Source organism: Chlorocebus sabaeus, chromosome 3, assembly GCF_047675955.1.
Source record: "Chlorocebus sabaeus isolate Y175 chromosome 3, mChlSab1.0.hap1, whole genome shotgun sequence".
NCBI lineage: Eukaryota > Metazoa > Chordata > Mammalia > Primates > Cercopithecidae > Chlorocebus > Chlorocebus sabaeus.
The window spans coordinates 25,083,405-25,109,417 of NC_132906.1; the positions used below are offsets into that span (position 1 = coordinate 25,083,405).

The window sequence follows — 26,013 nt, forward strand, 5'->3', positions numbered from 1 at the left end:
AGCAGTACCGTGACTTAGTTCAATTTGGCTACAGGAGCACTTTAAAAAATTACCATGAGATGGCGCTGTGGCCAAGTAGATGAAGTATGCTTTAAACTGAGTTTTCCCTAATTATGGCAGTTAATTGCTTTTTTTTTTGAATATAGAGGAATCTATCATTCAACTTAAAGTAGAGCAAGGTTTGTTACTCCGTTTTGATAGTATTGATTAAAAGTGAGTCCTTTAATCACAGATCCATAAATCATTTGACAACTGTGTTTCACTTAGGCGTGAGTCTGTTTAAAAAGTCATAGTAGTCAGAAAATCGCCAAACTAAACAAAGGGCCCAAAGGTGCCATTTTATTTAGGATCAAGAAACTATATATGTGGACCATTGTGTTCACCATTCTCATAGACTTGTCTTAAAGTTCTTCCACAAAATTAGATTAACTTCCAGTTTATTTAAAGAGCTGATACTTTTGTTACACTTTAATCTGCTTTGCAGCAATGGAAGGTCATAGAAATATTAGAACATGAATTCACATTTAAATAAACATGATACAAACATGCACACGTGTGTATACACTGACTGTTTTCATTGACTTGCTTTTCCTCCATATAAATATATAAATATTGAATAAAGTGCATGAGAACATGTCTGTACATATATACAGCTACACATTTGCCTATACAGTATACACTTGAATAGATACTAATGGAATAAAAAAACACATATACATTTGTAATATATAGGTAGTCAAAAGACATCTATCAGGCAACATTAATGTTCATTCTGATCAAGATTGAGTATATGGGGGTAGAATCTGTAATATTTTCCCTAATATAAAATGAAATGTGCAGTGTTATAAGTGAAGGCAAAATACATTAGAGCACAGACATTTTAACATTTATATTTTTATCAGTTAGTATGGTATAATCATGGAGTAGTTCAGTTCAAATGCAGCCTTGGTACTAGCAGCATCTTACACATTCTATCTTTGAAATAGTGAACTATCTTTCAACATATCTATGAGGACATAATTAGAATTTATGCATTTCCAAATCACACAGTGACACTTCCCACATTCTTTAGTTTTCAAATCTGTAGCTTTTTCCAAAGCTTTAAGGCAAAAACTATTTCTCATTCAATAGAAATGCTTCAGCATTGTAATCACATATCTAACACTGATTCCAATAACAACATGTAATTTAACCTTGAGTGTTATAATATCAAAGTGGATTAACTGTTGTTAATCTCTTTTTCTCTTCAGTAACAACTTCAACGAAATATTATAATATCTGCTTTTCAATTAGGGAGCCCAGTGCCAATGAGTAATACTGAAATGAGTGAGTTTTTGGAGAAATAAAAGAAAAATTTTGCTCAAAACTATGGTAGTTATAAATTGGTTTGAGATTCAGGTGTATATTTCTAAATTAATTGCAATGTTAAGCCTCAAGTGATATTTTCCCCCTCCTTTCTTTGTTGTTTGTTGGTAAACCAATCAAGAAAACTTATTTTGAAAACTACTCTCACAGTTGAAACAAACTTGTTTCTGAACCAGGTAAGAAGGAAATAAGTTGAAAGGATTCTAAAAATAAGTCTGTTTATATTTTTTGACTAAGACCATTTCAGTTTAGTCTTTTTTTTTTTTTTTTTTGTGGTAGTTGTCTCGCTCTGTTGCCCAGGAGGAAATGGCAGTGATGTGAACTTGGCTCACTGCAGCCTTGAGCGCCTGAGCTCAAGTGATCCTTGTGTCTCAGCCTCCCGTGTAGCTGGGACCACAGTTGTGTGCCACCAGGATCAGCTAATTTTTTTTTGTAAAGACAGGGAGGTCTCACTTTTTTACCCAGGTTGGTCTTGAACTCTTGGCCTCAAGTGATCCTCCCATCTCAGCCTCCTGAAGTGCTAGGATTACACGCATGAGCCACCGTGCCTGGCCGAACCATTTTGTTTAAAGGCAAGGATTTTTATTTTAATTATTTTTATATTTCTCATATCTAGAAATTTGCTTCACACATAAATGTACACTCAATAGATGATTGTGGAACCAAGCGGAATGGTTTTAATGAATAGTATAAACCAATGGATCTGAAAGCATCAATTTACCTGATGAGTGTCATAGGAAAGTCACCTGCTTTTTACGGAGATGTCCTGGGACTCTACCACTGTCAGTAGCCAGAAACCTGAGTTCATCCTCAATCCCGACACAGTTACATCAATATACTGTTTACTGCTCAAAAGAGTGCATGCATGATGCAGTCATTTCACAGCAAGTTACCAAATAACCTCTATGGTGCTGTTTTAGAGAAGCAATTGCTAGAAACACATTTGGTAATGTTAAATCATCCTTTTGCTAGTTTACCTAGAAGAACAAATATCAAACAAGACCACATTGGAAATTCAGAGTAAAGCACAAGAAGTAGAAGAGAAAGCAGCAATAGTTATTGAATAATATTTGAAATATTTTTCACTTCTGAGAATTAACTTGAAATGCAGCAAATGCAGCAACCTTGTGAATATTTCAAAATGGTATCTATGAAAAAGCAGGAATGAAAAATGTTATCAAGTATTTCATTTAATTATCTTAGCAATACAGATTTTGTAACACTGACCTTAGTGTCTTTTTTTTCTCCTTTCAAAATATATACCATAGTAAGTTTTAAAGAGATTTTTAAAGAGGCCATTATGTTCAATAAAATTTTCACTATTTATAGCTATTTTTATTTACAGCATATAGGTAACCAACTCTATCCCATGCCATCAAGGAACAGCATAGCAGCAAGGTTTCCACTTGAAAATAGAAGTTAATTTAGATTTACTTAGGGCTTCATAATTATACAATAAAAGTGAATCATTTTAAAGACATAATTTACAATGTTATAAATAAGTATCAGAAAGCTCACAGCTGAAATGCTGTCAGAACATTTTCCAAGCACACACTTTGTAGCATTGAACCCCACTTTTCATTGACAGAATAAAATGAGGCATACAGATATGATCGTTGGTTCCACTAGACTGGTGTAATTTTTTCCAGTCTCTTATTTTTTTTTCCAGATAGGTGAAAACTTGCTCAGTGTGCCCTCCACAGTTACCATGGCAACTGGCCTGTCACACACAGCTCACCTTTTCATTCACTCCGTCGCTATTGTCTTTAGAAGCATCTTCAGAATGCTGCTTTCCTAGAGCAACCATTGAGCAGTCATTATCTGTTGTCTTGGCATCTTGCTTTGAATTCTTTTTTTGTCCCATTTGAAGTTGGCTAGACTTGTAGGCCAAAGCCGGTATAGTGTTCACTAAAATTAACTGCAATGGTTTTTTGTTTTCCTTGTACTGACACTGAATATACCGTGAAAAGGCTGACCTATAAGTCTTGTTGAACAGTGTGTAGACCAGTGGGTTGACTGCTGAAGAGAGATAACCGATCCAAACAAACACATTGAGCAGGGCCCCAATGACATCCTCATTGCAAGACTCTTTGCAGATGACGGCCATGATGTTCGTGATGAAGAAAGGGCACCACATCACCACAAACAGGAAGAAGACGATACCCAGCACCTTGCATGCCTTTTGCTCATTGCTGATGGACTGCATAGTCCTTCTGCCTGTGTAGGACCCTGGGTCCCTGTGGATCGACCTCTGGAACAGCTTTTCTGAAGACAAAGAACTCTGAGGGAGGAAGCTGAAAGAAGCTAATTTGGCCCGTGTGCCGAGATCACTTACACACAAAGTAGCTTCTTTCTGGAGTGACTTGATAGTTAGAAAGTAGGTGATCACCATGATGGTCAAGGGAATGAAAAATGACACAAAAGAGCCGATCAAGACAAAGTTATCATCGGCAAGTAAGCAACTCCCCTCCTTAAAGACCTTCGAATCATCCTGTAGCCCAAAGACTGGTATTGGCATCGATATACCTGGAGTTGGATAGAAAATGAAACATGATTAAGGAGTTGAGTACATGAAGGCAAGAGCATCACCACTTAATGCTGGCTATTGAAAAGATTTTATATCAACATTGTTTAAAAGCTTAACATACTTTGAGAATTTAAAATTCCTTTGGACTTACTTATGTGTTTTTTAAGTATATATTATGTAGTTCCTTGTATATTTTATTGCCCCATATAGCTAATCCTTTACTTACAAAGAACTATAATCTAGCTTTAATTTTTTATGCCATATTTTTCTGATTATATTATACTTATTAATTGAAGAAACACACAGAGAGGTAAATAACTAAAAAATATCCAATAACATCACCATCTAGAGATAGCCACAATTAACAACTGATGCTGTTCATTTTATTTATATATTTATTTATTTTTGTCTATGAAAATCTAGAATATAGATTTGTTTCTTTTTTTGATGCTGTTTGTTTTAGATACACACACACACACACTCTTACCATGTGCACACATTTTAGAACAGAATTGAGGTTCTTTTTCACAAACAGTTCTGTATCTTTTTAAAAAATCTAATAATATGTCACAAGCATGGCTTATATATAAAAATAACTATAAAATTATAAATATAGTATCTTTTCTCTCTAGACAGTTTGGGAAGTACAAAAATGTAACAATGAATAAAGAAAAATATTATGTATTCTCACCAGCCAGGGGCAAACATAATTTACATTTGTATCATTTCTTCTTCCACTTACATGTACCTATAAACGTGTATATGCAGTACTTTATATGCAGTACTTTGTATCTTATATGTTTTAGATCTTCCTATTCCATTTAACATTATAAATCATGATAATTGCACATAAAATATTTTTGAGAAATACAATTTTCTAATATTAATTTAAAATAACTTTAACCAATTTTAATTCTTTCTAAAAAAGCTTTTATTATGGAAAAATTTTTAACATACACACAACTAACAAACCAAAAACCAAACCCAGTACAGTGAACTCATCACCCAGCTTCAAAGATTATCAGCTCAAGCCCAACCTTGTTTCATCCATACGTCCTCCGGCTGCCATCCCTCCCACGTTATTATGAACCAAATCCTAGACATCATGTCATTCAATCTGAAAATATTTATTACATAGATCTAAAAGCTGTGCACTCTTAAACAAACCTAATATTTTCACAATACCATTCTCACTCCTAAATAGAAGTTTAATATTTCCTTAATATTAAATGTAGAGTTAGTGTTCAAATTTCCAATTGTCCCGTAAAAGTTGTATGTTTTTAGTAGTAGAGCATTTATAAGGGTGGACTACAAAAAGCAAGACAGCCATAGACTTTTTATTGACAAATATAAGAGGTAGGTACAGGATGAGGTAATACAGGGGAACATGGGCCTATATGGTCCATTGCTCCATCACCCAGAGTTGGGGGATCTGTAAAGCTCCCTCAGGCGCAGAGATTAGGCAGAGGAGGAAGCAGAAGTGAATAAAGGCAACCCCCACTGGCCTTTCATCATGCTCCATGCCCCACATGATGATAGGACCTTTTTAAAGGAAGATTCGACTGGCCATGTTGTGTAGTTTCACCACCCAACCCCCACCATGGACAACCTCTCTGCTCCTGGGGAAATAGGTGTATCTTTCTCTACTGGCCTGGGATGGTTGGTCCAAGGCAATCATGAGATGGCTTATTCTCTCTGCCATAAAGGTAGAATCAGGATGACAAAAAAGAGAGGAAACATGAATCAAGTACTCTGTATAACTTAGTTTAAGATTGTTTCTTTCATGAAATGGTAGATATTGCAGGGACAGCCTGGGAGAAAAAGTCAGAAAAAAAGTTCCCTTCTAACTCCTGCCCATATTTTCAGCACTCTCAGAACTGTAGAATAACGAGTGTCCTGGTTACTGCTTATGACCATCTTTAGGGTCTAATATGTGGTCTCACACCAGCCAAGAACACCGGTTTATTCCAGAGTTGAGGGCCACTGCCTCACTCTTGCCATTCATCTGGAAAAAGATTTTTGGAGAATCTCTAATCTAACTTCTGCATTAGAATTCCGCTTCATCCAAGCACAGACATGACTGTCCTAACCTCATGTTACCTCACATTGGCCATTGCGACCAGGAGAGAACACTGAGTTGATGTAATAGTCAACACAAATCTTTCTTAGTGACATTTGCCATTATCTTCAAAGACTTAATTGACAATATTTGTCACTTGCCTATGCAAGCCCATCCAGGATTCTTGGAAGGTGGAGATAAATGACATCAGAGCTGTTCATAAGGACACTTATTATGGCTAATGACTCTTCATTTCCTCCATCCCTCTCTGTTCCTGACCCATTGTTTGCAACATTCAAGAAGAGATTGATGAGCTGTGTCTCCAAGAGGGAACATCCTCTGAGACCTTGGATATTGACCAGTTTTGCTTATCCTTCAGAAAACTCTTGATTGTAAAAGTAAGGGCATGATTTCTAAGAAGAGTGTTTTTCTCCCAGTGTTTGAATCTAGATCTGTGAAATATATTTCCTGTACTCATGTACAAGGTCTTGTTAGACAGCATAGTTGCTCATTGATTAGAAAGGATGCTTTGTTCATCCATTTGAGACATCCCTGGATTTGAGTCTTGGCTGTGACTCTGGGCTCCCGAATTGTCTTCTTCATTCCTATAGTCCCCACTTCGTCTATATCATGGGAGGCTGGCACCAACATACCTTCATGCATTTGGTGAGGATAAAATGGATCAAATTTGCAGAGCACCTAGCACAGCACCCAGTCCAGAGTAATGTTCTATCAGTGGTCAATAAACATAAGAGTAGCTTCCTCTGCAGAATTATTTATATTAAATATATCAACATTATTTTATTCTAATCCATTTTGCTTAGATTGTATATACTAGATTTTATATAGCAGATCTTTTTAAACCAAAAGAGGCTAAAAAGGGTTTTGGCTATTGGCCATAGAGTTAACACTGATGTAATTATTAGCTTCTGCCAGGGTGATGCAGGGTCTTAATCAATTTTAATTTTGTACAGCTAGAACTGTTGATTACTTTTCGAATGTGATGAATTACAGCATTACTATTAGCCATGATACACATAAACAAGATATCAACCATCCAAAACAGGTGTGTGATTTTGTTATTAAACTCTTGAGTGTTCCTTTTTCTAATTAATACAAAGGAAGTAACTACCTTGAGAGCCTTTTGCCCTATTTGCTTATAACCTGGTAATTTACATAAGTGGCAATTCTCAATTAACCAGAATGCGGGCCTACCTAAAATGCCAAATTGTTTAATTATTTGCAATAGTGTCTTGGGTTGGACACACACACACACACACACACACACACACACACACCATTCTAGAATAGCCCAGTTTCTGAGAGGGGTGATGGAGTCATCTGCACTGAAATAGATAATCCCTCTCTCTCTCTCTTTTTTTTTTTTTTTTTTTTTTTGAGATGGAGTCTCGCTCTGTTGCCCAGGCTGGAGTGCAGTGGCCGGATCTCAGCTCACTGCAAGCTCCACCTCCCGGGTTTACACCATTCTCCTGCCTCAGCCTCCCGAGTAGCTGGGACTACAGGCACCCACCACCTCGCCCGGCTAGTTTTTTGTATTTTTTTAGTAGAGATGGGGTTTCACCATGTTAGCCAGGATGGTCTCGATCTCCTGACCTCGTGATCTGCCCGTCTTGGCCTCCCAAAGTGCTGGGATTACAGGCTTGAGCCACCGCGCCCGGCCAATAATCCCTCTCTTAAATGCCTGGGATAAAAGCCACTCTACAAGAGGATGTGGTAAGAGGTTACAGGCAGAGTTGTTCTGTCTGGAAGGGGGACACTAATTTGGAGGTGGAGAATCAAGCTGATCAGTTATTTAGATGGCCTATTCATCTTTACATATAACAAAAACATCCTGAATACTATTGTATACCATTCTTTTTCCATGCCTTACTCATAGTAACTGGTCAGCAAGGGTTGTAGAAAGAATAACCAGGAAGTGAAAGTAATACTCTATAAAGAGAAGAGGAAACTTTATGTCAAAAAACTAGAACACATAGATAGGCTTTGTTGGTACAATAAGCAGCTCAAAAGCATGTGCCTCTACCAAGAGAGATGAAGACATGGGCTAATCTCCAATATTGTGGTCACAGCCATCTCCGGGGCATTCATTATCTGGCTGCTTTGTTTGATAATAGCTGCTTTTGGAGACCTGACATCTCCTCTCACTTGAAATTTCTGCATATAAAGCATTTTCCTTTATGAACAAAACAGACAGTAACTTGAATTACGTGACTCTGCATTTTGTTTAATATATTTTTCTGAGGAGTGGAAAACAGCTGTCAAAATTCAATATCAGTATTGGATCCTCAGTGTAGCATTTTATTTATTTCCACTGAAACTCAGACAATAAAATGTATGGGAAACCTTGACACCCAAGAACACAAAAGCTTTGCTCGGTGTCTTTCTTTCAGCATAGCTCTGCTTACTTCCTGCACATAAACTTTGCACCTCTAGTTAACATCTTACCACAGGCTGCATAAATAACTCACTTTGAACTGCCGGCTGTGAAGGACTGGCTTTACTCTTAATCTTGGACTTTTTCTGAGATGGTGTACATTTCTTGGGAAATAAGAAGATTGCCTTCCTAGCTAACCATCCTCTTGTAGGGAACAGGACAGTGGCAGTCCCTAGGGCCCTCAGCTGGAAAGGAGGTGGAGGGCACAAGTTACTTTGGGGCTCTTGTGAAAAAGATTGAAATTTGGGTTCATAGGTTTCTGTTCCCCTAAACTGCTACCTTTTCTTTGAATTTTAATGCATGCTGTATTTTTCAAGTTATAAGAATGAATTTACTAGTAGTTTGACAGAAAACACCCCCTGTAAACACTGCAGGATAATCCTTACATTAGAGGGAAAGAAAAATTGAATATATAGGGCAACTGCCAATGGGACTCACTATCCTTCTGATACAGAGTTGCTAAGTTCCTTCTAATCTGTGTATGGTGTGTTGACAAGGCAGATGTACATAAAAATGAGAGCTACACAAACATGTCAGTTACCCAAAAACTGTATGTTTCTTTTTCTCAGATTAATTCTGAATAGCTCTGATAATAAATTGCAACTTTTCAAGGTATTTTCACACATATTCATTCACTCTAAATTGACTTTTACAAAATTGTTAAAATATTACTCACACCTTCTTATGGGGCAGATGAAAATTTCACTTTACAGATATGAAAACTTGGGCCTACCAAGCTTAAGTAATTTAGTTAGAATCACACAGAAAGTTGGGGACAAAATCAAGACCTCTACTTAGGGTTCTTAATTCTTATGGTGGATTTTTAAAAACTGCTTATTTGTTCCTTTGAAGGTAGTTACAAAAGTCTATGACTACCTCCGAGGTTTTTAACATTAGCTTCAGGAAGTCTATGATAGTCCTAAAATCTGAAACATTTGTATATATGTATATTTCCTTGAAGATAGATAGATCTTTCCTTAGACGAAGTTCTAGCCCCTAATATGACTAATAAGCACTCAATTACACCAACTGATATGGTTTTATTCTGTGTCCCCACCCAAATCTCATCTTGAATTGTAATCCTCATAATCCTCACATGTCGGGACAGGGACCTGGTGGCAGGTGATTGGATCACGGGAAGGTTCCCCTATGCTGTTCTCGTGATAGTGAGAGTTCTCACCAGATGGATCTGATGATTTTATAAGTGTTTGACAGTTCCTCCTTCCCACGCTGTCTCTCACCTGCCACCATGTAAGACTCACCTGCTTCCCTTTCTGGCATGATTGTAAGTTTCCTGAGGCCTCCCCAGCCATGTGGAACTGTGAGTCAATTAAACCTCTTTCCTTTATAAATTACCCAGTCTTGGGCATTTGTTTATAGCAGTGTGAGAGTAGACTAATACGCCGATGTTGCATGTACAGCAAAAACTCTCTCTCTCTCCACCCCCCACCAGTAATTGGTTGTACAACACTTAAGAACCCATCCACATCTCTCTTGTCTCAGAGAAGATTGATTTTCACCTACCATTTCCCCCCCGGACAATATGTTACAAAACCCAAAGAGAGTCTGAATCATATAATGTAATTTGAATAAATTACCTTGTTTTGTTGTTGGAATCACAAGTAATAAGGCAACTTCTGCTTATGACTATGTTAGTCAGCTTGATTTCCTCATTCTACATTGTAGGCATTGATCAAAATATCACATTTGTACATCATCAATGATACAATTATGATTTACAAATCAAAAATAGTATTAATAATAAAAATAAAACTTTTCAATGCCACAGAAAGTTGGGGGCAAAATCAAGACTTGCCTCTTTCTTTTTTAATGAGTGGATATTACACTATCTACCCACAGCAGTTGCTCTTTTTCTAGGCTTCCTATCTAGCAACATGCTCATGAGTAAAGATTTATTTAGGAAAAAACTCATCTCTGTCCTACATTATTAGGCCCCATCTTAAAAGTATTGTATCCTTTCTCCCATTTGTATCAAGGGGGTCTGATTTTGGAGTGATTCTCTCTGAAAGCTTGGAGAATGAGTCTTACATGTGACGTGTCTCATTTCAGAGACTCTGGTCTAGAAGGTGTGGGGAAAAACAGTCATGGTGTCTGGAAAGTTAGGTTGCAGCAGGTGCACACACAATCCAGATCCACAGCAGTCAGTTCTCTTTCCTCCAGCTTCGCTTGTATGCAGCACCTGAAGCACCTTGTCCATCATATTACACAAGAGCCTATAGCGTCCCTAATGCTCGCGCAATTACCAGCTACGCAGCCCACGCTACAGGGTCTTTGTAATCTGATTTTAACATCATTATTCGACTTTCTCAATAGTCATATGGTGTCTCTCTCTGTCGCTCTCTTCTTTATGTTATGTCTTCAACTATTCGGGAGGATATTACCCATAGCAAGATTTTTCAACCAGTCATAGAGTGTGATTTGAGGAGCCCCAAGTCCTGCCTCCCCTCACATGTGTCTCAGTAGCTTGCTTGGTATACAGTAGTCCCCCCTTATCCTTGCTTTCCCTTTCCATGGCTTCAGTTACCCAGTCAACCACAGTCTGAAAATATTAAATGGAAAATGCCAGAAATAAACAATTCATAAGTTTTACATTGTGAACTGTTCTAGTAGCATGATGAAATCTTGTGTTGTCCTACTCCACCCCACCTGGGACGTAAGCCATCCCTTGGTCCAGTGGATCCATGCTGCAGATGCTCTGTGCCCATGAGTCACTTAGTAGCCATCTCAGCATATCAACTATTGTGGGATCACAATGCTTGTGTTCAAGAAACCCTTATTTTACCTAAGAATGGCCCCAAAGTGCAAGAGTAGTGAGACTGACATATTGTTATAATTGTTCTATTTTATTATTAATTATTGTTAGTCTCTTACTGTGTCTAATCTATAACTTAAACTCTATCATACGTATGTAAACATAGAAAAAACATAGTATATATAGGGTTCAGCACAATCCACAGTGTCTGGCATCCACTAGGGGTCTTGGAATGTGAGCCCCAAGGATAAGGGGAAACTATCGTACTGCAGTGTCTCTCTTAGAGTGAGAGGTCCCATTCTGTGTACCTATAATTCCCTGGAGGGTTGACTATTAACCTAAGTTCATGGTGCAGCAGCACAGAGACGCATAGCAGGGAGGACTCCTGAGGGCATAGGCCTTGGAAAGGAAGGTTGCCGTAGGAGGGAAGACATACAAGATTGCTCAGGGATGCAGGTCTGAGGGAGGTATGGTGGCTGTGCCATACCGGGCTATTCCTAAGAGCCCAGAGCACCATCAGGAAGGGGCAATGTAAACAGCTACTGAGAGGTACAGAGACTCACTTTTCATTTTTGCCCTGGACCAATTTTGATACCTTTCCTTTCCCTGAAATGCTATACCAGTGAGTAGGGGCTCCAGGATTTCTTCATAGCAGAGGCTTAGGAGTGGAGGCTGGAGGGCATGGGCAAATGAGGCAACCTGTCTTGAGGCTACATTTGCATAGAAAACACATTATTGTACTTTAACTGTACAATTATTTGGGACTGCTTTGGGAATCTGAAGATGGAGATCGTGTTTGCAAACCACACCCTACAATTTTTTTCAAAACATATCTCAAGGCACATCCCTTGTAGGAAAGCTTCCCCAAATTAATTCTTTCTACAATAAGAACTATTTTTCTTACTCTATATTCCTTCAACACCTCCATAAATAAATTATACTGTGCTAGTTCACACTTTCAATATCTTAGAATTTTTCTCTAGACATGTCATTATATTTATGAGATGACAATCTCATTAATAGCAGGGATATCTTTTCCTTTCTGTATTGTAAGACATTCCAGAATCTAATGTGCTTCTGCTTATACTGGGAGCTTAGTAAATGCTTGTGGGATTGATGGGTAAACAAATGAGAGAGGAAAAAAAAGAGAGAGTTGGGAATTATAATACATTTTATAGACACAGCTTGAAATTACTAAATAATTTCATAATGCTTCCCTTCATTTTTGTTGGGAAAACACAGTAATGAGGCTGTCAATTAGCCACATAGGGTAGAAAAATGGAAAATGGGTATTTGTATGATACATAATTTGTATACTCTTTTGAGGGAGCCACATACAGGAATAACCAGCACATGAGCTGACCACCTTAACAGCTAAAATCACAAGGGAAAAGATCGCTGTAGAACATGGTGCCTAGTGAGAATCAGGAGACCTGGGTTTATTCCTGTCTGTTCCGACTCATATCCTGGATCTAGGCCCGTTATTTTTCACAAAGTGTCTTTCAGGTAAATTAAACAAGTATGTATCAGCAAACTGGAGCATGAATATAGTGGGAAAATCACAGAATTTGGAATCACAAGACACAGGTTTGCCTCTAGACTCTGTTAATCACTAGCTGGGTGACCTTAGGCTGCTTAACTTTCAAGCTTCCATCTGTGAGGTGGAGATAATATAAAGAGGGCTCCTCTGATTTGCATGCAAGGCTTTGGTGAAAAAGCAGTGAGGTAATGAGTCTGAATCATTTTGTAAAGTTTTAAGATTTATTTAGACGAAAGTGATTATAATGTACTTAGCACTATGTGAGACTCTGGATAATGCAAAAGACCTTTGAGACATTTCATGATGTCTAAGATCTTTTTTTTTTTAAAGCTTTTTATTACGGAAAATTTTAAACACATGAAACTAGAGAAAACGGTACTGTGAACCCTATGTACACATCACCCAAGTTCAATATAATCATGATGTCTAAGATCTTATAGGGAAAACAAAATATACACAATTGATTTAGGAAGGCAGCAGTGCAGGACAGAATGAGATCAAGAGGCAAAATAGATGACATCGATAAATTCCTATGTTATGTCGGAGTGTGAGGCTCCTTGTGGGTTGGCATCTCTGGGAAAGGCACAGGAGCTGAGCTGGGACTGTGAATGAATAGAATCTGGACAGGGATCAGGCAAGGAGACAGGAATGATCTCTGCATCCTGGGCCAAGGTGCGCCTGGACTTGCTGGGGCTGAGGCAGTCTGTTGTCTGGTATGCAACTGTGAACTGAGGAGCAAGTGTACACATTGCTTATCACTTACCAGAAGCATCGAGCAGCTCCTCTATCTGTGATAGCGATCAGTTTTGTTCCTTCATCCATCAATCAAATAGTAATTGAGCCTACACTGAGCTAGGTACTTGAGGAATTAGAGAGGGAGAAGGTGGCTGAGTCTATAATCAGTCACTTTACAATCTAATACCTTCACTACCATTCATTAATTCATCACTCCAAAAAAAAAAAAAAAAAAAAAAAAAAAAAAAAAAAAAGGCTAGGGAGGCAGAGGATACAGAGGTATAAGCAGAAAACTAGGATCTTATAGGGAAATATATCTGCTTCTGCTTCAGTCTGTTGTGAAGTTACATAGCATGTATCCTCTGGAAAACTCCCTACCCTCTTAAAAGGGTGACTGGGAGAAAAGAAAATAACATCATATCATAGTCATGCACCCATAAAAATGTTTCAGTCAACATCAGATTGCACACACAACAGTGGTCCCATAAGATCAGAATAAGATTATAACACTGTATTTTTACTATACCTTTTCTGATACATTTAGATACACAACTACTATTGTGTTTTAATTGTCTGTGGGGTTCAGTGCAGTAATACTCTGTACAGATTTGTAGCCTAGGAGCACTAGGCTGTCCCACACAGCCTACGGGGGGAGCAGGCTATACCATCTTGGTTTGTGCAAGTATACTGTGTGAGGTTCACACGAGGATGAAACTGCCTAATGATCCATTTTTCGGAACATATCCCCTTCATTAAGCGGTGCATGACTATATTTTGAAAACAGTATTGACCCCCTGGGCATCCTGAAAGGATCTTAGGGATCCCCGGGAACCTGCAGAATGTTTGGAAAGTCACTGATATAGGAGAAAAAAGTTATCAGTTTGCAGTGGGAAAGCCCAAATTTAGATCCCCTCTGGTTTTAAGCAAGTCATTTAATCTGAGGTGTTTTTTTTCCCCCATAAAATGGGGATTAACAGTGTACCCTTCAAGAGATGATCATGAGAAATATAAATGAGAATTACTACCCTTATATAGTAAATATAAAATAAATACTACAGAGTAAATATAGTATTGTCTAATAGCTGGCAATTATAGAGAAGAATGTTCTACAGCCGTCCTTAATGCCCAGAGCTCTTCATTCTGTCTAAAAATCTCTGCTGTAGCTGAAACCTCCAACCACTCTTGTTTGGGGCTAACAGAAATGAAAACCAGTTTAATATTGTCTTTATATTTAGTTTAAAAATCTGTGCATTGCTTGCCACTTTGCACATAGGTCTCTGTTAATATGGAACCAGTTCATCACCCAAGACAGGGGTCCTGCAGAGCAAGAATGTTTCCCAGAATGGCTGATAATGGTCTCCTCAGTGAAAATTGAATGACCTCCTCTGTGGATGGTGACAATGAAGTGAAGTGCCAAGGGTGCTGAGTAATAGGTGTGCAATGTCATATTGCCTTAAAAGTACACATTGGGATTCGCAGAACAAGGACTAAAGAGAGACATCCATTGTGTACTTTCTCTGTGGGAACAAGGGTGTCATAGGAAATCTGGGACTTTTTTTTCCACAGGTGTTGTGTTAATATGGAATCAGTTCTTTGCACAGAGGTCTATGTTAATACGGAATCAATGCCTCACCCAAGACAACAGAAGGACCTGCCACAGTGTCACTAGTGTCACTTCTGTACTGGGAATTCAGTCATGCAAGCCCTGGAAACCTGATACCTCAGCTGTGCTGGCAAAAATGGGGGTGGCTGGGCTCCTCCTGTTTGTTCATTTTGCTCTTTTCCAAATTGCAGTTTTGGCAGCATGCTGCTCTTTGGTGGAACTGAGGCTATAAGCCAATGTCCTAGCTACAAAGAAGGGTGGGAATTTGAGTTTTGATTCTTGGGAATTTCCCAAAATATTGAAAAGCTAGTTGAAAGAAATGTGGCAGGCACCCACTTCGCTTGAACTACGACATGATTTGTAGCTGCTGTAATGGGGGCAGTGAGCGGGGGTGCCTCTTTCAAAGATGGTTCTGCTAGGATTCCTACCCTTTTTCGATTTCCCACTTTTCCCCCCTATGATCTTCCTCTCTTTTTCTGGCATCTCTGCAGTCAACATATGTTCAAGTGTTTAACAGTTAAAAATGAATCCATCTGAAAACATAAACTATGTACCGATAGTTATCATCTCAAATGCTTACAGGGCCAGTGTAGCAATGTAATTGAGCTACGTTTGGCAGAGAAGACGGTAGGAGGAGTGCTGCTTGGTAAACTGGATAATGCCTGAGGGCAATCAAGTTCAATACAATAAAAAACAAAACACATTGTGCAAGCCAAATAAAACAGATCTGTGGGCTAGACACATTTTTCATTATTCAATTAGCTTGGCACAGGTTTAGAGCTTTAACAACTTTCTTTTGGGTTCTTCTTTATTCCTATCTCTTATGGACTTCTCATCTTGGCCTTGCTCTTATGGTCACTGGTCATGTCCTGATCAACTGACATTATTTGTACCACAAGGCCCAAACAACTTTTTGTTTTGGTCCTAAATCCTGAGATTAGGCAGGATCTTTCTTAGTTTGGGTTTCAGATGCATGCCTCTGGGATTCAGATAAAAATTGTTATCATGCAGATAGATAAGTGCTCCTGGGCACTATTTGGGGCACAGAAAGTCCCTAACTAGCAACTTCTTCTTGTAACCCAAGCTAAACTTCTGTATCTCCCTTTTGTCTTACCCACCATTTACTTGAGCTTCTAGGATTCTAGAAGCTTCTTCACAGTTTCACTTTTTATCACTCAACAGTCTGGTTGGCTGAGACCTCCAAACTTCCCATCCAGCTCAGGGAAGCCCAAGATGAAGAGCTTTTGGTTTTACTATCTTTCAGCGAGTGATATGAAAACCGCTACTCTATGAGATTTCATTTGCTCCATCTCCTAAAAAGTTGTACATACCCTGAAACATTAGTGATTTGGAGGGAGAAGTTTTTGTTTGTTTTGCAACATCGGAGAGACATTTCTATGGTTTAATTTCTGCTTGTGAAGGCCCTGTCTTACCCAGTCCGAAGTATGCCTTTAGTTTGCAGAAAGATGCACTGAGTTCAGGTTAAAAGCAGCTTTAATCAAGAAGTTTATCTGGTTGTTTTCAAGGTCTTGTACAGATTTTTCTTGAAGAGATGAAATAGAGCTTAGCGATTATCTAAGGAAGCAGCTTTCTTTTACAGTTAATGAGGCAAGGTAGAGCTGTTAAGCTCTCTGTGTAAGTTTAATCGGTAAAAAGTGGGGGAAAACCCCACATTTACAGGTGTCCACAATGCGACAGACACTGCGTAGGTCTTTACAGATGTCAGCACATTTCATCCTCACAACGAACTCACGAGGAAGGAACTGTTATTCCCATTTTACAGATGAAGGAAATTGGGACTCCAAGATATTCTATAACTTGGTCTAGGCCTTATACTTAATAAATGCACAAGCTAAGACTCGAATCTACATCTGATTTGTTTTCTTCTGTGTTTCAAGTTTTTGTTAGAATCTGGACCTCATGAACCCTAATTTAGTGTTCTTTTCATGACATCAGAAGAGTTTAGTTAGCTTTTTCATTGCTTTCATTTTGTAATTCATACTTTTTGGGTTTTAAGGATTAAGAGTGTTTACTTGTAAAGAACTTTGAGATGCATATGGAAATTACTGAGATCTGATATTACTTATACATGGGAAGCAGGAATAGAAATGGGAGATAGGAAATGGAAAACAAACAAAACCTCCACCCTAAGGGCTAAGCATCGTCATAGTAACTAATGAACACCTGAGATATTCAGCTGCCTCCTTGGCCTCTCAACTTTGATGTCTCCAATGGGCATCCCTAACCTTACGTGGTCACACTAGGACTTTGGGTTGCACTTGCTCACCCCCACCTTTCCTTATCCCAGTAAAAGGTCCTACCATCTATCCAGATATACAGCTTAAAAACTTAGGAGTCTCTTTCCATTATCCTGCCTTTACAAAAGACTCACCAGCATTCTAATAAGTCTACCTAATAATCTATCCTAATTTTACCTGCAAAATATACTTTTTGACCAAATCTGTCTACTTCTCTTTCTCCACTGCCATCTCTGTACTCTAAGCCACTAGAACTCCTGCCTGAATTACCACAAGACCTTCCCCACTGCCCTCGAGGGGCTCCCATCCTTACCTGTGTACCTCTGAGTCTGAGACCCTCAGAGACCCTGCACTGCACTTAGAATACCATCCAAACTCCTTACTTTGGCTACAGGCCCTCAGAGATGTGGCCCTGCTGACGTCTCCTTCCTCCCCTCCTCTCACTCCCTCCCTTTCTTACTATGCTTGAGCTGGACTGGCTGCTTTCTGCTCCTTCAACCCTCTAAGCTGGTTACTCCATCAGGGCCTTGGGACTTGCTATTCCCACTGCCAGGCACACACCACTCTTTATTGATATTCCCATGGCTGGCTCCTTCTTATTTGGCATCTGTGTAAATGCCTTCTCCCCAGTCAGCCTTCCTCATCCTGCCTGAGTCACTCTGTAGCGCATTTCTCTGATTTGTTTTTCTCCTTCAGCATTTGCCACTGTATGAGATTATTTTGTTGGTCTATTTATTTGCTTGTCATCTCTCTCTTTACATGAATGTGAGCTCCATAAAACCAGATGCTTTCCTAAGACAGTGCATGGCATGTAGTATTTAAATATTAAACATGAAATAAAGATTTCTGGAATAAATGAATAAGCATATGCAGAGGCTTTTGGGAACACATGCAACATAAAAAGAAGAGGAGAGAACAATTATGACTACCTAGCAGACTTCCTCATTACCTTAGTTATCTGGGCAAGGGCAAGAAATTGCTCAAATCTCCCAAATTTGGGAGACTAACAATTCTGACAAATTAGGGCTTTATAGAAGTTGAAGGTAAAGCTGGTTAATTTGAGGACTCTCCATAGATAGAGCCCTTTCTCTAATATACTAGTTAATAATAATCCTCCATCTTTACATCCTAACAGTGCATCAGGGAGGACTATGTCTTGGTTGTGGTAGTGAATAATAATAATAAAAAATAGCACAATCAAATACTTATATGGTACTTACTGTGCTCCAGGCACTATCCTAAGTGCTTTATACAGATTAGCTCACTTACTCCTCACAGTCACCCTGTGAGTTTGTGCTATTATTATCACTGTTTGCTGATGAGAAACTGGAAGCACAGAGACGTTAGGTAAGTTGCCAAATGTCACACAGTAAGTGGTGAAACTAGAATTTTGAGCCACAGTCTGGCTCTGTATTCTGTATTTTTCTATGCTCTGTAGCCTCAGCACACTTTCACCATCAGGTATGCAGGCTTGGGGATCAAACTTCCTCACTTCAGAAAAGTTGCTGCTTGAAGAGTTGCTGCTTCATTGCTGCTCAAGGCTGGCTCTTAGATCTGGAGCCTGGAATTCACGCGGTGTCCTACCTATGAAATCTTTTTGTGGGGACAGGCCTCCTTCTATCTGTGCTTGTGTTGCAGGGGCTAAAAGTTTCTCATTTAGAGCCATTTACATGCTATCCGTGGGAAGACTGGCCATGGCTTCCCCTAGGAGAGATATAAAAATGAAGAAACTATAGAAACCATCTTTTAGGAACTTAATGCTAATGAGCAGTTATCTTTTACTGCAAGTCTTTAACGCAAAACGCGAAGATCAACATTTTTTAAAATTACAATTTCCTATGCTATTTCTTGCAATGCTTATTTTCTTTCCATGGTTTCCACCTAACTGGTGTCCCATACCTGTGCTGATGTTGAATGTTTTTCCTCCAACTTAACCTATAGATGACTTCTGGGGTGGGGGTGAGGATGGGGCAGAAACCCTTTGAAAAGGAGTGCAAAAGTTTATGTTCATGTGACTACATACATTTTTCAGGAAAGAGGTAATTCTCCCAATACTCTGCAACACAAAAAAGATTCTGAATCACGGAGCCTGGATGTACAAACACTATGTCTTGTGTGTATGTGTCTGTGTATGTGTGTGTTTCCTAGTAAAACCACAGTTTCATGTCTTATAGTTCAATTTCTTCTGCATAGTACTTTTCTAAGAATATGGCAGGAATTTCTAATTTTAAAAGACGTTCAGAAACAAAAGTCACAGTAAAAATCTAATGTGCCAAATAGTTTATAAGAAAATGCAGGAAAAGGATAAAGAATGAGCTCCTTGATACATTGTATATTCTGGTTCAAACATAATACACACACAGATGCATACAGCACAAAACCCACTAACTTTAATGTCCTGCGGAGAAGGTAATTTGCTGGGTTACATACATGCGGGTTAAATGGGAGCTTTATTAGAATAAGTCAGACCGAAAGAACACTTTCGCACAGAATATATGTATAATGGAAACAGGGATTTCTGAAAAATAGCTGCAGTTTTCCAGGTGACTTTACAAGGGCAGGATGGGTGTAGAGTAACTAGGGGAGACTCTCCTTTTAGAAACATTCTGGGCATGAAAGGCAGTTGTGGATCCAGGCAAATAAGCTTCAAACTTCCGGATGATTTATTTCCTGCTTTTCTACATTTTGTGATAGTAATAGGCAAGGTGTTAACTCTCGCCTGCTAAATGTTTGAACCTGATGCATTTTGTAATCAGCAGAATAATGGTCCCCAAAGATGCTTACGTCTAACTCCTGGAAGCTGTGAATATGTTGTGTTATATGGCAAAGATAAACTAAAGTTGTGGATGAGAATTAAAGATGCCAATCAGCTGAGCTGGAAATAATGCGCGTGCCCTGGATTCTCCAGGTGAGCCCCATGCCTGGATTCTCCAGGTGAGCCCAATGTAATCACAGGTTTCCTTAAAAGGGAAGAGGGAGGAAGGTGTGTTGGGTCAAAGTGATTTAATAAGAGCAGGGTTCAGTTTGTACTGGCTGCCTTGGAAGATACAGGAAAAGGACCACAGGCCAAGGAGTGTAGGCGCCTTCTAGAAGCTGAGGGGCCAGTGACATTTTATTCCCCTAGTGCCTCCAGAAAGAACACAGCCCTACTGACACCTTGGTTTTGGCCTGGTGAAACCAACTTTGGACTTTTCACTTCCAAAACCGTAAGTAATAAATTTGTGTTGTTTTAAGCCAACAGCAGAGGTGTCGTTTCAGTTTGTAGTCATTGCTACAGCAGGACTAGGGAGCTGGTACGCGCTGCCGGGACTCACTCCTGCTCTGGCACTTGGGCGGCACTGTAGGTGCCCATGTTCATGGAGGTAGTCAGCAAACGGGGACTCTCTCGGCTGGACTGGCCATGTCTGCTTACGCAGAGTGCTCCCCTCTTCCACTGCGGTAATAGCGTTGCCTTAGTCCCTGTGCGTTTGGAGTGGTATTCTGTACAAAAATTCTTTGTCAAAGGGACAAACTTAATGAGCTATGATGCCATTCAGACTGATGTGTTAACTTTTAAGCTTTCCTGTGAGGAAGATAATTGTTCTGTGATATGAGGAGAGTGGCATTGCATGCAGTGTATTTCTTTATGTGCTATTAAAATGCAGTTCACAGCTTTAGACAGGTGGGGTGAAATTAGCCCAGATTGGGAGACAGAAGCCTTGATTTCTTTCATTGGCCTGTTCACATAGAAGCTATGGTTGTAATGAACTTTTTTTTCCCCATAAACATTTTAAAATCACTTAGTCATGCTCCTCGAAAAATTTTAACGTTTGGATTAAAACTGTTGAAACTGTAGATAATCTGGTGGAAAATGAACACCTTAGTTCTACAGTTAACAATGGTAAGTTATCTCAATAATTTGAACAAGTTACATCTTTTTTTTAAATCTACTTAGGTCTTGTCTGTCCTGTAATAGTTCCAGGGGTCTTTTTTTTTTTCCTATAAAGTTCCTGGTAATTCTTATTTGATTTTTCTTTTTCTCCTTAATATAGTGCATTACTTCTGAATTGTTACGTAAAAGTTGGTCTGCTTGTTGTCTTTATCTTAAAGAGATTGTGCTTCTCATATGCCTAGAACGTTTTTCTTGTGACTTTATATCCCCCCCAGGGGATATAAGATGCCATGATTAATATCGTACACCAGGAGAAGGAGTTACAGCCTGTGCGCCTCCTGGTGATCTTGATTAGGGAGAAGGGGAAGGTGGGCCTTAGGGGCAGATGGCCTCCGGCATTGAAATGTGGGCTCCCAGATCCTCCACCTGCCCACATCTTGCTGGACACAACCATACTCATCTGCCTGGGCCCCTTCTCTGACTCCCAATCCCCTAACCATTGGGCTGGGAGGAGAAAGAGCTCCGAAGCAGCAGGTCACTCTCTTCCCTTGCTGTGTGCTCTCACGTGCCTAGGGTTGTTGGCAGCACACTGGACTCACCTGGCAGCCTTCAATACTGATGGTGGGTTGAATCCATAGAGATTCTGATTTTGTGAGTTCCAGGTGAGGCCAAGGGCATCAGGCAGTTTTAAAGCTCCCCAGCTGATTCTAATGTGCTGCTAAGGTTGAGATCCGCAGTCCCAGCCCTCTCCTGAAGCCTCCCCACTGGCTGGAGAAGATACTAGGCTGACATTGCTTTTTTTCTGCATTGCCATGGTCACTGGGTGGGCAGGTCCATGTCCAGGGTAGCGTGGACACTCTTCCAAGGCAGCATCTACACTACCTGTGACTCTCAGCTCTCCTCCATCTAAAACATCTTAGTTTTACAGTTGTGCTTTTCGTATGCCTAGAAATTTCTGGGCTACATTTCTCTCCCATATATGGACTTAATGACCATCTATTTTCCCAGAGGCTTTTTGCAGTTTTTATGCTAGTTTTTGATTCACCAATCTTTTCCTTCTGTTAGGTTTAAAGAAAAAAGTCTACAGTTCCAGTTAGTTTACTTTTGTAATAGGACCTGACAACTCCACTCTACTTCCCATCCTAAAGACTACAGGAAAAACTAGCCCACGTGACTGAGCTGGGGGGTCCCAGTCATCAGTAGCATGGGTATTTTGCTTTGGAATATTATCAAATAGTGGGGGAGGGGGGACCAGCACAGCGGACTTAGTGTCAAGTCCAGGATTTGATTCTTAGCTAAGAAAGCAAGTTTCCTCTCTGAGTTGTGAGGATTAAATGTGATAAAATGGAAAAAAGGCCAGGAGTGATGGGCTTTCAGGAGATGCCCATAGACATTAGCTGAATTTGAACATTTTCAACTTGAATGGGACAGAAACGTTAACTGGAGTTGACAGGAGGATCAGCGATGTATGTAATAGGCAGCATTACAAACAGCACAAGCTTAGGTGTTCCTCAGCTACCACACCTTAGTGCTTGCCCCTCTGTTAGGATTATCTATTAGACTTTGCTATTTACTTTTATTAGAGTTTTATATTACAAGAGGGGCACATAATAGAGCTCATGCAATTTAGTTCATTTCAGACTTGGGCCAGCTTTAGGTGAAAGCTGCTGGAACTAATTTTTATGCCAGGACTTCAAATAGTGACTTTGAGCCTGTATCAGAACAAAATATCATCCCCAGCTCTGGCTCTGACACCAGTTCGTTGGAGGCTGAAAGTTGCCCTGGGGTTGTAAGATCTTCCACGACCAATAACAGAAGTCAGTAGAGACTCCTAGGCACAGAGATGTGATAACATATTTAACATTTTGATAGCATTCCAGACAGCAATAGAATAATGCCTTTGGCCAGGAAATCACAGATCCCTACCCACCCTGTTATGGTGGAACTGTGTCCTCTCAAATGATCCCCAGTAGCTGTGAATGTGATCTTGTTTGGAAATAGATTCTTTAGTAGATGATCGGGTTAAGGTTAAGTAAGGTCATTAGGGTGGGCCCTAATCCACTATGACTGAGCTTATAAAAAGAAAAAATCTGGACACAGACATGTGTACAACACTGGGATAACATTATGTGAAGATGAAGGCAGAGATTGGGAGATGGAACTACAGGAACACCAAAGATGACTAATGTCCCACCAAAACTAAGAAGAGGGCATGGAACAGCCTCTCCCTCACAGCTGTCAGAAGGAACCAATCCTGCCAATGTCTTGATTCCCAGAATTCTGACCTCCAGAACTGTGACACAAGAAATCTGTCAGTTTAAGCCAATAAGTTTGAGGTACTTTGTTACAGTAGCCCTAGGAAACCAGTACACCCCCCTTTCTCTCACTCTACCTTCCGGAGAAGTGATACTATAGATTGCTCAAACTCAAGGGAACTCCTTAAGTTTTTCGGTGGAAACATGTGAAAAGGCTGATATGTAACCACTATGACCCTCAGAAGCGGCAGTTTCACAGGATGTAGTCAAATATATTTTCTGGTGGGTGGAGCTTTGTGTGAGACATAAATCAATCTCATTGGATAGCTGTCTCAATTTCCACTTTCCCAGTTCAGTGTGGGTGGATGGGGAAGGTGCTCCCAACTGGGAGATACACAGGCTGCTTTTCTCATTGACTTTCCCTTATGCTTCTGGGACATTCTTCATTCTGTGCGGCCAGGGAACATGTAAACTGGAGACAGAACCCAAAAGCTTTCCCTCCCTAAAAAGACCCGAGGTGGGATGGCCAGGAGGGAAGGTGAGGACCTTGCTACAAAAATTTTAGGACCGAGAAAAGGAAGTATTTCTCCCCCCAAAATTCAATCTAAAAATTAATATTTAACTTCAATATCTAAAATATAACATGTCCACTAGCCAGATCAGCTGATAGTAGAGTATGTTAAGTTTATTATGTATAATATAAGATGTGGGTGGGGTCTCCAAAAGTAAGGGTACCAAAGGTCTGAAACAGCTTTGGGCATTGGAGCAAATGGTCTTTCCTCTGGCTACCATTGTCTTGTACTTACACCTTCTTCCTGACTGGTGTGCTCTTTGACATTCCAAAATAGTAAGATTAGAGACCTAGTGTGGGTTTGGGACAGAACAGGTAGTAAAGCTTCATCCCTGTTTATATGTCGATCTTAGAAAAACAAGAGTGCTCTAGACAGTGGGTGAGAAGATTCAAGTACCTCTTTGTCCCTGACAATATGCTCTCGTATCTTTTGTAAGAGTACACAGTTTAAATTTCTAAAAATTCATTGCAATAAAAAGCAAAACAATCCCTCATAGATTTATAATCAAAGTAATGTACCACTTAGAAAAGATTTGAAATAAATGCAAATACCTAGTACAATGTTTTATCTTTTTAATGACACTTCAATAAAACTAATTACTTAACTTTTATTTTTCCAAGCAAAGCAAGTGGGAAGAAAAATGTAAAGTGTTTCTTCATACACTGCAAGTTTATGACATTCAAGAGGTAGATAATGCAGCAGGGTTTTGAAGAAGAGCCTTTTAAATGAATGTGAGGCTTGGCTGTCCCCACATTTGGGATGTGGGTCTTCTACATGGATGTGAGTCTTGGGTATACCTTAAAGTTTGTGAAAGTGAAAGTCAGCAAATCCTTCCCCAGTAGGCTTTAACTCTCTTAGCTAAAAAAAAACCAAAAACCAAAAAACAAAAAACCAAAAAAACACTAGGCTGAATGGGCCATTTATATCATCTAGTACGATGGCTCGTATGTATGTACTTCCATCCTGGGATGAAAATCCTTAATGAAGGATTTGCAGATTAGGTTAAGAGGGTTATCATTATCTAATTACACAACAAATCCATTCATCTGGCAAATACTTAGTGAATGTCTACTAAGTGCCAGGCACAATGCTAAACAAACTTGTCCAAAACAGCCACATGATAGCAGGGGCACGATAACAGTCTCTGTTGTCATGGAGCTCAGTTGGGTAGGAGGTATCTATAATTTCATGTGAGGATGAGGGCAGTGCAAGGTGCTTGGGGGAGCACTAGCATCTTCATTCAGGCTGCTAGAACGAACTGCCACAGCCTGGGTGGCTTGTAAACAATAGAAATTCATTGCTGGCTGGGCACGGTGGCTCACAACTGTAATCCCAACACTTTGGGAGGCTGAGGTGGGTGGATCACGAGGTCAAGAGTTCGAGACTATCCCGGCCAAGTTGGTGAAACCCTGTCCCTACTAAAAACACAAAAATTAGCTGGGGGTGGCGGCGCACCCCTGTAGTCCCAGCTACTCAGGAGGCTGAGGCAGAGGAATCACTTGAACCTGGGAGGCAGAGGTTGCAGTGAGCTGAGATCACACCACTGCACTCCAGCCTGGTGACAGAGGGAGACTCCATCTTAAAAAAAAAAAAGAAAAAAAACAGTTGATTGCCCACAGTTCTCGAGGCTGGGCTGTCCAAGATGAAAGCACCAGCAGATTCAGTGTCTAATGAGGGTCGGTTTGCCCATTTCATAAATGGCACCTCCTCGCTGCATCCTCACAAGGTGGAAGGGCCAAGGCAGCTCTCTAGGGCCGCTTTGATAAGGGCTCGAATCTCATTCCTGAGAGCTCTGCCTTCATGATTTAACCACCTCTCAAAGCACTCACCTCCAAATAATCACATTGATGATTACGTTTCTACCTGTGAATTTTGGGGAGACGCATTCAGACCATAGTAAGTAGGGAGGGGCATTTGACTTGAATTTGAAAACTGATCAAAAAGGCTTTCTGTAGAAAGTGATAGCTGAGGCCTCAAAAACACGAAGGGCTTATCCAGAC

The 26,013-nt window shown here is 39.8% G+C and overlaps 1 protein-coding gene and 1 long non-coding RNA gene across 3 annotated transcripts in view; one reads left to right on the forward strand and one right to left on the reverse strand.

Moving 5' to 3' along the window:
* Positions 1-313: 313 nt before the first annotated feature.
* Positions 314-26,013, reverse strand: part of HTR2A (5-hydroxytryptamine receptor 2A) — a 63,736-nt gene continuing 38,036 nt past the window's right edge. For both annotated transcript variants that reach the window (XM_007960373.3, XM_007960372.3), the window contains exon 3: positions 314-3,891. In XM_007960373.3, coding sequence (XP_007958564.1) covers positions 3,089-3,891 — 803 coding nt within the window. In that variant the 3' untranslated portion in view covers positions 314-3,088. The remainder of the gene's footprint in view (positions 3,892-26,013) is intronic.
* On the forward strand, positions 20,243-24,573 carry LOC140711128 (uncharacterized). The gene is made up of 3 exons (XR_012092258.1): positions 20,243-20,521; positions 22,252-22,394; positions 24,366-24,573. It is a non-coding gene; the product is annotated as an uncharacterized lncRNA (long non-coding RNA).